This window comes from Peromyscus leucopus, chromosome 11, assembly GCF_004664715.2.
Source record: "Peromyscus leucopus breed LL Stock chromosome 11, UCI_PerLeu_2.1, whole genome shotgun sequence".
In the NCBI taxonomy this organism is placed as follows: Eukaryota; Metazoa; Chordata; class Mammalia; order Rodentia; family Cricetidae; genus Peromyscus; species Peromyscus leucopus.
In genome coordinates this window covers 36,169,525-36,183,927 of record NC_051072.1, presented here as the reverse complement: position 1 = coordinate 36,183,927, position 14,403 = coordinate 36,169,525, and the positions used below count along the sequence as shown (strand labels likewise).

The following is a 14,403-nucleotide window of genomic DNA, read 5'->3' as shown; positions in this document are numbered from 1 at the left end:
GTTTGAGACAGGGTTGCTCTGTGTAGCTTTGTGCCTTTCCTGGAACTCGCTTTGTAGACCAGGCTGGCCTTGAACTCACAGAGATCCTGCCTGCCTCTGCCTCCTGAGTGCCTGGATTAAAGGCGTGCGCCACCACCGCCCGGCAAGATTATTATTATTAAATGGATTTTTGCACCTGTCTCACTTCTCCTCCTGATTATAATGTGGCAATTTAGTTTCACCCAAATTAAAATATAGAGGGCATTTTTTAAAAAGCACCAATAAAACCATGAATAAATGAATGAATCATACTAAATAAGAAGACAGATTAAAAAGTGGCTGTTACCATGCTGGCCTCCGAAATCTGGAAAATACTTGTTTCCTGAACACGGTGCTACAGTGTATGAGCAGCACAAGCCTCTTGGAGACTTTGTCTTCGAAGGAACTTTCCAGCAAGAGATGCCCGGAGAGACTCTGTCTTCGAAGGAACTTCCAGCAAGAGATGCCCGGAGAGGCCGAGCCCAGGAGCTTCGCAGATGTAGTTACGTCTGGCACCCTGACTCCTGTGAAGCTGTGAATCCTCCTCAATTCCGGGCTGTCTTCCATAAATACGTTGCCTCCTTCTCTGGATACAGCTAGCAGGATACCCAAAAGTTCCTGAAGTTCCTCATGGAGCGTTTGCACCTTGAAATCAACTGACGAGGCCGCCAGGCACCTCCAATCCTGGCCAGTGGTCCAGTTCCCTCTCCACCTCTCCAAGGAGGGGTTATGCATGAAGAACCTGAATTAAGTCATGATGACAGAGCCAACTTAATGTGGAAGCGCTATCTGGAGCAAGAAGACAGCAAGATTGTGGACCTATCTGTGGGACAGTTGAAAATCTGCCTCAAGTGCCAGGTCTGTGCCAGGCCAAGCTCCACGATCTCTGAGGGTTTTTGTGACCTGTCTCTGCCCATCCCCAAGAAAGGATCTGCTGGGGGCAAAGTGTCTCTGGGGAAGTTTCAGCCTTTTCACCAAGGAAGAAGATCTAGAGTCAGAAAATGCCCCAGTGTGTGGCCAATACCCGCAGAAAACACGACGTACCAAAAAGTTGACAGTACAAAGATTCCCCCAGGGGAATAAAAGTTACAAAAAGATCTTGAAAACTAATCATGAGAAAATAATGCTCAATTCTACTGTAGCTTTAGAAAGACTGCTTTCTTTCTTTTCTTCAGTCACCAAGCAGTCTAGAATTTCAAGTCACTACTCAGTGTCTGGTCTTCCTAATATCCCTAGTTGGAGTGATTTATCTCCCTATTTCTTTGTTAGGACCTTCCTAGATTTTCAAGCTGTATTGAATAGGGAGCCATTGAAAATTGTTGATTATGTTACATGGCTACTTTTTTTCAGAACATTTGACTTTATTAACTTTGATTTATCAAAGAACTGGGCCTTGAAAGGGCATGTTTCTTTCCAAGATTGTATGGTGGTGCACACCTTTAATCCCAGCACTAGGGAGGCTGAGGCGGCTGGATCTCTATTCCAGAAGAACCAGAACATGAGAGACCCTGTCTCTAAAGAGACAATAAAAAGTACTGATGAAAATGGTAGTATTGAGTCCTCCCCCTAATGGCAAAAATAGACCAGGATATTGTTTTTGAATATTACGTCTACCATGCTTTATTAAGCGCTAGTGAGGAAAGTTTCTACTAATGATAGTTAAACTAAAAGTAGAAACCTAGTGGGGCTCCAGAGCTGACAGAGCAATTGACAGCATTAGTTGCTCTTGCAAAGGACTCAAATTTGATTCTCAGCACCTGCTGGGAGTCAACAACCACCACCTGTAGCTCCAGCTTCACGGGATCAGTGTTCTGTGGGTACCTATACTCTCATGCACATACTCACACACAGGCACAATTACACATAATTGAACATAGAAAAAACATGATTTTTAAAATGTGTAACCAGGGTGAATAAATAGTTACCTGCTTAAGAATTTCTTCATTCACTGTTCCCTGTGTATGAGGTGCCCTGTTCTCTCAGAGGCACAGATGGCCAGTGTCGTTATGCAGGATCTTCTTAGACTACCTACCCACCCTCAGGCTTCTTTGCTCCTTTCCTTAAGGCTCTTTTCAGTACGAACCTTCTAGCAAGCACCTGTGATGTGTTAGTAATTCCTGATTCTAATGAGTTGGAGTCTTGGGGGCCCCAAATTATTCTAATCCATTTGGCTCCTGCACTTCCCAAAGTAGCACAAGCTACAGTAAAAGGGGATTTATCCAGAAATACTTCTAAATGTTTTGGGTTCCTGAATTCAGATACCAAAAATTCATTTTCTACTTATGTATCTGTCTCCTTTAACTGGAGTGTTATTTATATTCTTTAAAGTTCTGTATTACTGTTGTATCCCAAAATCCTATAATACTTGCTGGCACACACTGAGTGCTAATAAAAAATAAGTGTTGAGGGTCCGTGAGATAGCTCAACAGGTAAAGGCACCTGCTGCCAAGCCTGAGGACCTGAGTTCAATCCCCAAGACCCATTTCTGACAACCACACTCATACTGTGACATGCACATTCACACACACACACACACACACACACACACACACACATTCACACACACACACACACGCACACACACACACGCACACAAGTAAAGATGTAAAGAAATAATTACTGAATAACTAAATATGTTTACTTTACTTCCTCCTAAATCCCATTAAAATAAGAGTAAAGAGACATGATGAAAGGCGAACTAGGAAACAAGAGGGACAGGCCGAGTGGGAAGCCAGAGCAAATGGTGAGAGATAGACAGATATCCTAAATGGAATTTTTCAAAGAAAACAGTGCAAAAATTTTTGGTATGTTGTATAGATTGAGAGGAAAGAGTTTATAATTCTTGACTAAAGTTTGAGGAGGAACTAGTATTAACTAGATAATTAAGGGACTAAAAAAGAAAGTTATTTATTTCCTCCGGAAAAACAAGTCAATGAAAAGAGTTTTTATATAAAAGGAAATTAATCACAATGCAGTCCATGGCCTGCTATGAATTCAGTCATAATCATAAAAACAAAAAAAATTTAATTTGGATTTACCCAATCCAAATTAAAAGTATGATTATTCAGCACTTCTGATGCCCATGTTTATTATAAGCATGCACCAACCACCACAGCCGGTTTATTCGCTGCTGAGGACCAAATCCAGTTCTTTCTTCACCCTTGGCAAGCACTTTAGTGACTGAGCCACATCTCCAATATTGCTTAACTTTTAACCGTTCTTGGTTGTTGCCTTTTTTGGGGGGTGGGGAGGACAGACGGGGTTTCATGTAGCCTAGGATGGCCTAATGCACTGTGTAACTGAGGATAGCCTTCAATTCTTGCTTTCCTGCATTTACCTCCACTGTGCTAAGATCGCCGGTATGTGCCAGCATGCCAGGCTAACTTTCAACAATTAGTAGACCTGAAACTGCAATTAAGATGACATTTCTGAGCTGGGTATAGTGACTCATACCTGTAACCCTAGGACTTGAGGCTGAGCCAGAGGGATTGTCACAATTTAGAGGTTAGCCTGGGCTAACCCAGGGTTAGGGTTTCTATTGCTGTGAAGAGACACCATGACCATGGCAACTCTTATTATTTATTTATTTATTTTTTTATTTTTTAGGACAGACAGGGTTTCTCTGTGTCACAGCCCTGGCTGTCTCGAACTCACTCTGTAGATCAGGCTGGTTTTGAACTCACTGAGATCTGCCTGGCTCTGCCTCCTGGGTGCTGAGATTAAAGGCATGCACCACCACTGCCTGGCTCCATGGCAATTCTTTTAAAGGAAAACAATTGGGGCTGGCTTACAGTTCAGAGGTTTAGTCTGTTATTGTCATGTCAAGTGGCTTGAGCATAGGAGACCTCAAAGCCCACCCCTAGTGACACACTTCCTCCAACAAGGCCACACCTACTCTAACAAAGCCATACATCCTAAAAGTGCCACGCCCTTTGGGGCCATTTTCTTGCAAACCACCACAGAGACCTATCTCAAAAAACAAGCTCTCACAATTCTTTGAAACTGACGTCAAAGAGACTTTAGATGCTAGTTTACACTGAGTGTGTGTGTGTGTGTGTGTGTGTGTGTATGTGTCTGTGTCTGTGTGGTGTCTGGTGTGTATGCCACACAAAGGCCAAAGATGACATCAGGTGTTTTCCTCAATTAACCTCCAACTCTTTCTTGAGGCAAAGTCTCAAATGAACCAGGCAGCAGGAGCTTGGGATCCTCCTGTCTCCACTTCTCTAGTGCTGAAATGGCATGTGCACTGAAACACTGATAGTTTTGTTGTTGGGTTGTGTTTGGTTTTAAGCGTGTTGCTGGGAATCTGAACTCGAGGCCTCGTGAGTACACGAAGTGCGTTACTGGCTGAGCCTCCCTGACCCGAGCCCCTGGTTTGCTGTTTTCATAGCATTATTCTGTTCCAGTATAATAAGAACATGAAATTTTTTTCCTGCTCAAGTATTTTGAATAGTTATATTGAGAGCAGACTGTAGCTAGAGTTTTTCTCTCCGAGTCCCGCCAAGCCCCAGCAGTCCTGTAGCCCACTTATAAAATAAACATACAGACACTTACATTATTTAAACTGCTCAGCCATTAGCTCAGGCCTACCATTGTCTAGCTCTTACTCGTATACTCAGCCCATTTTTGTTAATCTATATGTCGCCACGTGTTCTGTGGCTTTACCTGCTGCCTCTACATAATGCTCCCTGGACGGCAGGCTGGTGTCTCCTCCTCTCCGCCTTCCTGTTCTCTCAGTTCTCCTCTCTGCTAGTCCCGCCTATACTTCCTGCCTGGCTACTGGGCCAATCAGTGTTTTATTTATCTATCAATCATCCACAGCAGCAGACTACTTTTTTTTCTTTTCTTTTATCCAGACTACATTTTTTACACACACTGATACCTAATAGTATCTCTAAATAAAATAGAACCTCTATTTACTCTTAGGTATATGCTCTATCCTTTGATTTTTGTTTGTTTGTTTAGGAGCTTTACTATTGTAGTAGAATATTCATATGCAAGAATGTGTCAGTTTAATTTCCACAAACTGTATCCATCATCTAGGCAGCATCCAGATCAAAACCCCAATTACTAGATCTTCTCAATCTTCCCACCTGTCTCCCTGTAAGAATGACACACTAAAGATTGATTTTGTGTGCTTTTTTTAAACATCATATAAATGTAATATGTGCTGTATATATAATGTATATTCTTTGGGGTCTGGCCTTTTTCAGTTAGCATTATACTATGAGATTGATTCATGTTGGTACAGAGTTACAGTTCATTGTCATTATTACTGCATTGGATAGCTACCACAGTCTGTCTTATCTTTTTCTGTTTATGAAGATTTGAGTAGTCTCTGATTTTTTTGCTATTAGTTTCATTTTTAGTACTCTTCATTCTTATATATAGGTGAACATGTGGCTGCCTTCTCTTGGGTACAAACCTAGGCCAAAGAATACGCTGTGTTCTGCTTAAGAGATGTCCAACAGCTTTGCACAGTGGTTGTGCGCACTCCATTCTCCAGACATTGTTTATGGATTGTAGCTCTGCAGGTCCTCACCAACACTTGTCTTTTCTTCTCAACTGGCTTTTCTGATGCATCTGTGTTTGTTAGATTGTGGGTCTTATTTGCATTTCTCTGATAGCTAATAAAACTGGCACCTCTGTTTGATCGTTTAAGCAAGGTTTCTCCTTGCAACCCAGATAGCCTCAAACTCCTGGTCATCTTCTTGCCTTAGCCTCCCTAGCGCTGGGATTACAGGCATGTGTCATGCCCAGCAAGGTATCACTTTTTCATATGTCACTAGACATATGGATCTGCTCTTTGGTAAAGTACTTCTCTGAGTAGTTTTCTATTTTTCATGTTTTAACTTATATTGCTTTGTGTATTCTGGATATAAGTACTACTTTATTAGATACATGTACTGACATTCTCTTCTCCCTATCCCCACTACCTCCTAGTGTTGGAAATCAATCTTAGGGCCTTGCATATGCCAAGCAGGCACCACAAACTCATCCCAGAACTAGCTTAAATCCTCCTTTGATACACATTTTCAAAAGAAAAAATTAAGTAGTTTGAAAATGACCAGATGTTTAGGACTCCTTAAAATTCTTTGTGAATTTACTTGTCTTCTTTAATTACAATGGAATAATCATGGCATGAATGTTATATTCTTTGAAAAAGCATATTGGGCATATTCCTCATAATGTGTGTGTGTGTGTATGTGTGTTTATAACTTCATTATTTGTAATTGACCAAAGTGGAAGCAACCCAGTGTCTGTCCCTGGTGAGTATCTGAAGTATGATGAATCAATATGGTGGACTATCATTCAGCACTAGAAAGGGACAAAGTGCTATGGCTATGATCACACAACTCTGAATATACTAAAGACCATTTATGTTTACACTTCACATAAGTAAAACATATACGAATTATATTTTAACAACACTGAAAACTCTCGGGTTTTTACATTTTTGCTCAAAAAGTATCTGTGTCAATCAATTGCAAATGTTTTAATTTGAAAATGACCAAGTTCATCAGCTTTCATAGACAGAGGTTGATTGCTTTGAGATGGAAAAGGTCAGTAAGAGTGAAAATTAATAATCTCAACTCTAAAAACAATTTTAAGTAGAATTTTGTTTGTATCCATGGCTGAGAGTCCTTCAGTTCTGACAATAGTGTTCCTGCTACATGCCACACAGTGTTGCATAAAACATGACCCACTGCCCTCCAAGAGATTCCAGATGAGCAGTAAGACAACTGATGGAGTAGCAATCGTAAAATAAAGAGGTACACAGGGACACTGGAGTACAGAGGAATTGCATATACCAGAGGAGGCAGAGAAGTGATCTCAGAGGAATCTATTAAAGGCCGAAAAGAGATCTGTAAATGAGAATTGGAGAATTCTCAGAGGTATGCCATGCACAGTTAAAGCCTGAAGTAACATGACTCATTTAGGAAATTATGAGAATTTGAATGGCTCAATTGAAAGAATACTTGTTGAGAAAATGGTAGGAAGCACTAAAAAGCAAGAACTGGACTGAAAAGCTTCTCTTTTAAGCTAAATATAACTCTAAAGGCCAGTTATGACTCCCTCCTCCTCCCCCGGCCCCCACGCTTGCAAGATAGGCTTTTATGTCTTCAGGAGACCAGTAGGGCGAGGGAAGAATAGCCCTATAGTCCTCTGTTTGAAAATGCAGTTTGTAGTGAAGTGGCCGTGGTGAAATGCTACCCAGAAAGGATGAGGTCAGGAGCGCGCCCCTCCTTTTAGTCACTCTCAGTCAACAGTGGAACACTGTCAGAACCTTTGGGGCTCGGGTACCACTCTTTTTTTTGTTTTGTTTTGTTTTTGTTTTTTGTTTTTTCAGAGACAAGGTTTCTCTGTGTAGCTTTGCGCCTTTCCTGGAACTCACTTGGTAGCCCAGGCTGGCCTCGAACTCACAGAGATCCGCCTGGCTCTGCCTCCCGAGTGCTGGGATTAAAGGCGTGCGCCACCACCGCCTGGCTCGGGTACCACTCTTTATCCAGTGCTCGCCTGGCATGCAAGAGACCTTGGATTTGATCCTTGGCACTGTATAAAACTGAACATGGTGGCACATGCCTCTAACCCGAGAAGTAGGTACAGGAGGATCATGAAGTTCAAGGTCACTCTCAAGTACATAGTGGGTTTGAGGCCAGCCTGGACTACATGAGATCCCATCTCAAAACTAAAAAGAACCTTTGGATCTAGCATGAACACAGCACAGATGATAACTGAAAACTTGGTAGTAAGTTATCCAGGGCTCAAATCCCAGTTTCTCAGACCACTTTCAACACCAACTGGATCCGTTTCAGTTCTCCAGTAAGCAGGTACCAAAATAGGGTTAGAAGAGCAAGAAATAAGGGATTAGGAACAAGACTAAGCCTGGTTGAGATATGTAGGAAGGGAGAGAAGAAAAGGAATTTTTTTTTTTTTTTTTTTTTTTTTTTTTTTTTTTTTTTTTTTTTTTTTTTTTTTTGTTTTTTGTTTTGGATTTTTTTTTTTTTGAACATGAGAGTGAAAAGAATTGGATTATAAAGCCACAGAAATGTAAAGAATAAATCAGAAAGTCCTGGCCAGCCACTGTGACTCTCAATGCAAATATTGCCTCTAGAATAATCTAGAGATACACAAATGTGCCCACACCCTAATACACTGCAAGCTCAGGGTTGGCTAGTAGCTGTTAGGGTGGGAAAATAGCTATTGTAGGATCAGGGCAGCAGACACCAGAGGGCTGGAGCCAGGAACCATCAGCTAACAACCTCCTTGCTCAGGTTCTCACGTAAAGGAAGATCTGGGTGTTGTACTTCCACAGTAATATGTCAGAGTACTTTAATATAATGGCATGTAGAAATGAAAGTACTCAGAGGCCAAATTAGTGTCTGTTGTGCTAATGTGGATGGGATCGTTTCATTTGTTTTCTTACGGCTTCTAACCAGTTATTATATAAGAAAGAAATTGATGGGGTAGGGTAGCCTTTTGAGACAGGATCTCCCTTTAGCTCAGGCTAACCTGGAATTTACTAAATAGCCCAGACTGGCCCCAGACTCAGCCTCCAAGTGCTAAGATCACAGGCATGAACCACTATGATTGGTGATTTTTTTTTTTTCCTATTTAGCTGCTTTACTTTGGATTCCAGCTAAAGAGTTTGTCAGTTACTCCTCTGTTAAAAATATCAGCAAGTAAAGCCATCTGCACATGATTTTGTCATCATTTTCAAAAATAGCGCTTTTGCCGTCACGCATGTGTAATGCTGCTGTTAACTACAAGTGATCTCAGTTTATTAGGAGGTGTTTTAGAAAGATTACTAAAAGAAGATTTTTAAAAACCAACAAAGGAAGAATTTGCCTATATGGTGAATTGCATTCACAGATAAAAATATGGACGAAAGCTGACGGACAGGAAGTATGCTAGCAGAGTAAGCCGGGCGTGGGGACGCGTGCCTGTAACCGGAGTGGTGAACTCAGGAGGCTGAGGAAAGCAAACAAAAAAGGAAGGAAGCGGAACAATGGACTTCCATTGGCCTAACCTCTACTTTTGTTCAGAGCTGCTGGTTGACTCTTAGTGGGTCACACTTCCTTTCCTAAAACAGTGTAGCAGAGAGCTAGTAGACCCTTTCTACAGTTCTGCTCTCTACACCAAGCTGTCCCTGAGATGGCTCTCTACTTTGCCACATGCTTTGCCTAGACCTACCAATATTGCCAAGTCAACTGTAGTCTGATTCCACATTAGCTAATTTTTTTCACTTACTATTACCTGCCTCCAAACATTGGTTATAGAATATTATTTTTAAATAACTATCTATTATAGAAAATTAAGTGGTTAATTTAAAATAAATTCTGTCAACTAGGGATAGCCACTGTGATTCTGTCAACATCTTTTCTTCTTTCTTTTCTTGAGTACATAATCTACAGCTGTTTATGTACATTTTAAAAAATAAAAGCAAATCATGCTTGACATGCTGCTTGACTCAAACATTTGTCCTGGTATTAAATACTGTAGCCCAATGCAAACTATATCTCAGTTTAACCACTAATATTTTCATGCAATGCAATTTAGATTTGTCACCCAAGAAGCTTAAGTAGCCATTTCTCCCTCTGTGGTGCCTTTTCTAGAGGAACTTGTAGAATGAATCTTACAGAGTCTTATTAATAAAATCAAACCTGGGGTCAGTTATTGGGGTGAATACTGGAAGATCAGAGAAGCAGAACAAGCCACAGCTACCTCACTTTGCCAGTTCCTCACTGATCCTGTTTCCTCAGACTGGAAGCCTCTCAGTCTTCATCCAGAATGAATCTCAGCTGAACTGTGCTGCTCAAAAGCCTAAAAGCTTAACCAGTCAAATGCTTCTAGTTTCTGGTCTTCACTCCTTATATATATATATTTCTGCTTTCTACCATCACTCCCTGGGATTAAAGGCTTGCTTACTGGCATTAAAGGCGTGTGTCACCATACCTGGTTGTTTCCAATGTGGCCTTGAACTCAGAGATCCAGAGGGATTTCTGCCTCTGGAGTGCTAGGATTAAAGGTGTGAGTGCCATCATTTTCTAGCCTCTGTATCTAGTGGCTGTTCTGTTCTTTGACCCCAGATAAATTTTGGGGTGCACAATATTTTGGGGAACATAATACCACCACAGGAACTTTTCAAGCAAATTCAGGTATAAAAGAGTGGAAGATTTTAGTCCTAGACAGACCCTGAATTATTTCTAATTGTGGGATCTCAGCTAGGGATAACTGAGAGAAAGTCACAGAACACACATCCCTTTACTCCTTTTCTTTCTCTTCTAAGTGCTTTGACCAAGTACAATGCTCACCTTGAGGAACTTTCATAAACACTTGAATATTCTTATTCCCTGAGGCAATAATAATAATAATAATAATAATAATAATAATAATAAAAGGGACTGATTTTAATGGATGATAATGTTCATTTTCTACTTGTAATTTTAACATTTTTGGTTTTGTCTCTTTTTCTCCTAGAGATAAGATTTGAGTTTCCACAGCTGACTGGAGTGCTTACTCTTGCTTTCTTTATTCACAATTGTATTATCACACTCTTGAAAAACAACAAGAACCAAGAAAATAACGTGAGTAGTTAACAGAGAAAATGACCTTGATATTTCCTAAGAATAAACTTTAATCAATGTTGGAAGCACTTTATATTCTGAGTAAAATTATACAACTTGTTTCTACATCTTAATTTATAAGCTTAACTTATAGCTCAGTGGTCAACCATATGAAACTTTTAGATAGTAATATTTTAGGCTTTGCAGGCAATATGTTCTTGTTACAGTTACCCAATCCTGCTGTTGTGACATGAAAACAGACAATGGATAAACAAATGGGTGGTGTCTATGTTTCAGTAAAGCTTTTTTTCAGAAACAGACAGTGGGTCAGATTTGACCCATAGACCAGATTCTATAGAGAATCTACTAAAAAATAAAGAGGTATAGCTAATAACATTCCAATAATAATTAAAAAGAGAATAAGAGGACAAGAAAAGGAGAACAAAAAAAAATAGCTGTGAAAAAGAAACTAAATATCAAGCTAGTAGATTTAAACCCAGTTACATTGACAATTACACTAAATATAAATGGTCCAAGAACTACAATGAAAAATTGTCAGATTTGTTAAAAAATAAAATTAATTATGTGGTACCTTTAAGAAACGTTAAGAATACTATAAGAAAGTAGAACACCTGTGTTACTAGCAGCACAAATGATAATGCCATAGTCAAAGAGAAATGATTATATTGTGACCTCATGGACTAATTCGCTTGGAAGTACCATGCGACATCTATGAAATCTACATTTGAGTAAATGTCCTAATGGGAATAAGTGTGTACTGTGTTTCAATTAGATTTGGCCATTTACTAAAACTATAAAAATATTAGTTAACAGTCCACTTATTCTTAGTTACTCATAATGTAATATTACAAATAAAGTACTGTCTAGTTGATACTATTAGATCATAATGTTCTTCATTTGTGTTCTTTTTTCACTTTTCATGTTAAGACTTAGTTTTCATAAGCTCACTTGTGAGTGAGTCTCTAAGCAAGTCATCATGCATTGCAAAGGAAGTGCTGTGTTTTCTGTTTACTCTGCTTTAATATCAGGTTATACAGAAATTATGCATTGAAATACAATCATTCTCACTTGTAAGAAGAAAGAAAGAAAGAGACTATAATAATCCTGAGTCTATATTCCCCCAGTGATAGAAACTTAAAACACGTGAAGTGGGCCTACAGGATGGCGCAGTAGGTAAAGGTGCTTGCTGCCAAGCCTGACAGCCTGAGTTCAATCTTTGGGATCCACATGGTGAAAGAGAAAACTGACCTTGGGAAGTTGTCTTCTGACCTTCATACACTGTGACACACACACACACACACACACACACACAGAGCTAAATAAAATGTAATTAGAAATTAAAATATATGAAGTACCAACAAACTGAAAGTAAACAAATTTACAATTATAATTGGAAATGTTCTTCCCTCCTCCTCAATAACCAGTAGAACAAATAGACAGAAAACTACAAGGGTAAGAAGCATGAAAAATGCCATGAACCTACTGGATCTGATTGACCTTTATAAAAGTCCTGTCAGTATCAGAACCTATATTCCTTCCAATGCACAGGAACACCTACAAGATAGGGTCCATGCGAGGTCACAAAACAAGGATCAATAAATGCAAAAGATAATTATGTCAAGTGTGTTCTCTAGCCGTAAAGGAGCAAAAGCACAAACTAACAACTGGCATTGGGGATTTCCAAAGAAATGAAAGTTAGCCAACATCTTCCTACACAGCCAGTGAGTCAAGGAAGAGTCACACACACACACACACACACACTGAAGGTTACTGAAAAATGAACATTCAGAATACCAAGATGTATGGAATTGTCCCTAAAGCTATATATATTTAAAGGGACATGTACAGCTATAAATACCTACATTAAGAGTAAATTTGTAGAATCAAAAGCCTAACCTTCCTCCACTTCCCAAGTGCTAGACAGGAGGTTCAGGAGTTCAAGGCCATCCACCACGACATAGTAAGTTTCAGGCCAGTCTAGACTAGGTAAGACCATGGTTTTTGTTGTTGTTGTTTTTTGTTTACAATATTTTTTTTTTTTTTTTTTTTGTTTTTCGAGACAGTTTTCTTGTTGTTTGCTTTTGTACTTGTAGGTGCTCGAATCACAGAGATCGCTGCTTGCTCGAGTGTGGATTGCGCACCACGCCGCATAAATTTTTTTTTAAACAAGGTCTTATTATGCAGCGTTGGCTGGCCTGGAACTCACAGTGATCTGCCTCCTGAATTCTAGGATTAATAAGGAGTTAAACTGTAAGCAATTCTCACATTGCATGGTTCCCGCATGCCAAATTTAATCACTGTAGTTCAAATTACAAGTCCCGATATGGTTCAAATTTCATTTAACCCAGGATTGGAATTATGAGCCTGGCATAGAATAATAGTCACTGTCCTCAGTTCACAAATCACTGTGTAAATAGCAGTGTCCATCATGATTAGTGACGGATCACATCACTGCTTTCAAAGTCAGCCAGCATTTGGTCACTTGCATGTCATTCACAGTCTACAGAACTGATAATTGTGTTGTCCCCTCAGCAACAAACATGATAATTCATAAAGTTGATAACTGAAAAAGGTGAAACGCAATAATCAAAAATGGCAATGATAAAGTGAAATTTCATTCAGACACAAATAGAGTTGTAAGAGAAATAGCTGGTTATAGAACCGTTGAGACTGCTTCCTTTTGAGAGACTCCAGAGACACAGCCAGAGGAGTTTACGGAAAGCAAATCTGGAGACCGGTTTTCAAGACAAGAAGAAAGACGTCACAGAAGGAGTGACAGTGTAGAAAGCTTCACATTAAAAGAAAGAACTCTTGGAGAGACCTCACCATATTGAAAGCCCCAGGGTGAAAAGTTAGAAGCCATGCGAAGCTGGAGTATGACATGTCACTGAGGTCTTAAAAAGATGCTTGCTATGTATCATAATCATTCACGAAAAGGAGGCAAGTGTTAGCCCAGCCTTGCACTTCACATCTGCAACCCAACACTGGGGAGGTAGAAGCAGGAGGGTCAGGAATTCAAGGTCATCCTTAGCTACATAGTGAGTTTCAGGCCAGCCTGGGCTACAGGAGACCTTGTACTTAAAAACCAGGTCAGGAAGGGGGAAGTGTAGTTCAAACTAATACTGTTTAGAAAACAAAACATCTAATGTTCAGTGCTCCTGATTCATTCATTTATTCATTTGTTCATTTATGGCAGTGCTGGGTATTGAACCTAGGGCCCTATGCGTGTGGGCAAGTGCTACACCACTAAGCTACGTCCCCAGGCCCTTGGTTGCTGATTTTTTTAATTACAATACTAAATAAGCACCTATTTTAATATTTTTCATTTCCTTCTCCATTTGTAGCAAATACAGTTTAATGTTTTGACAAAACTTGTCAAAGCTTACACGAGCATCACAGTTTCTGTCTCTGTGATTGGCTGTCACAGCGCCCTGCTGCACAGTAACTTGTACTGCATGTGGAGACTGCCAGGGCTTAACTCTAGCTCCCAAAAGTCTCCAGGAGAATCGACTCTCTAGAAAGTCAGGCCTGCTTCTTTGGAAGGGGGCGAGCCTCTTCATGGGAAGCTGAGAACTGGATAGAGACATGGATGCCTTGTCCGGGGGCTGAGGAGATCTCTGTCTGTCTTATTACCACAGTCGGGAGCCTGCAGACGTAGGTCAGCGGTACGGCTCCAGCTCAGCACGCGTGAGGCGTGAGTTTAAGAGCCAGCAGACATGCGCAGAGCAAAGCAGAATGCTGGACGCCATGAGTTTCTCCTTCTGCTGAGTTGGTCAGTGAGGGCTTTGTAAAACTA

The 14,403-nt window shown here is 40.2% G+C and overlaps 1 protein-coding gene across 1 annotated transcript in view; it reads left to right on the top strand.

Moving 5' to 3' along the window:
• Positions 1–14,403, top strand: part of Slc38a9 (solute carrier family 38 member 9) — an 85,928-nt gene that overhangs the window by 52,874 nt on the left and 18,651 nt on the right. Inside the window, 1 exon segment of the mRNA XM_037209438.1 lies at positions 10,501–10,607. Within this exon segment, the coding sequence (XP_037065333.1) occupies positions 10,501–10,607 (107 nt within the window).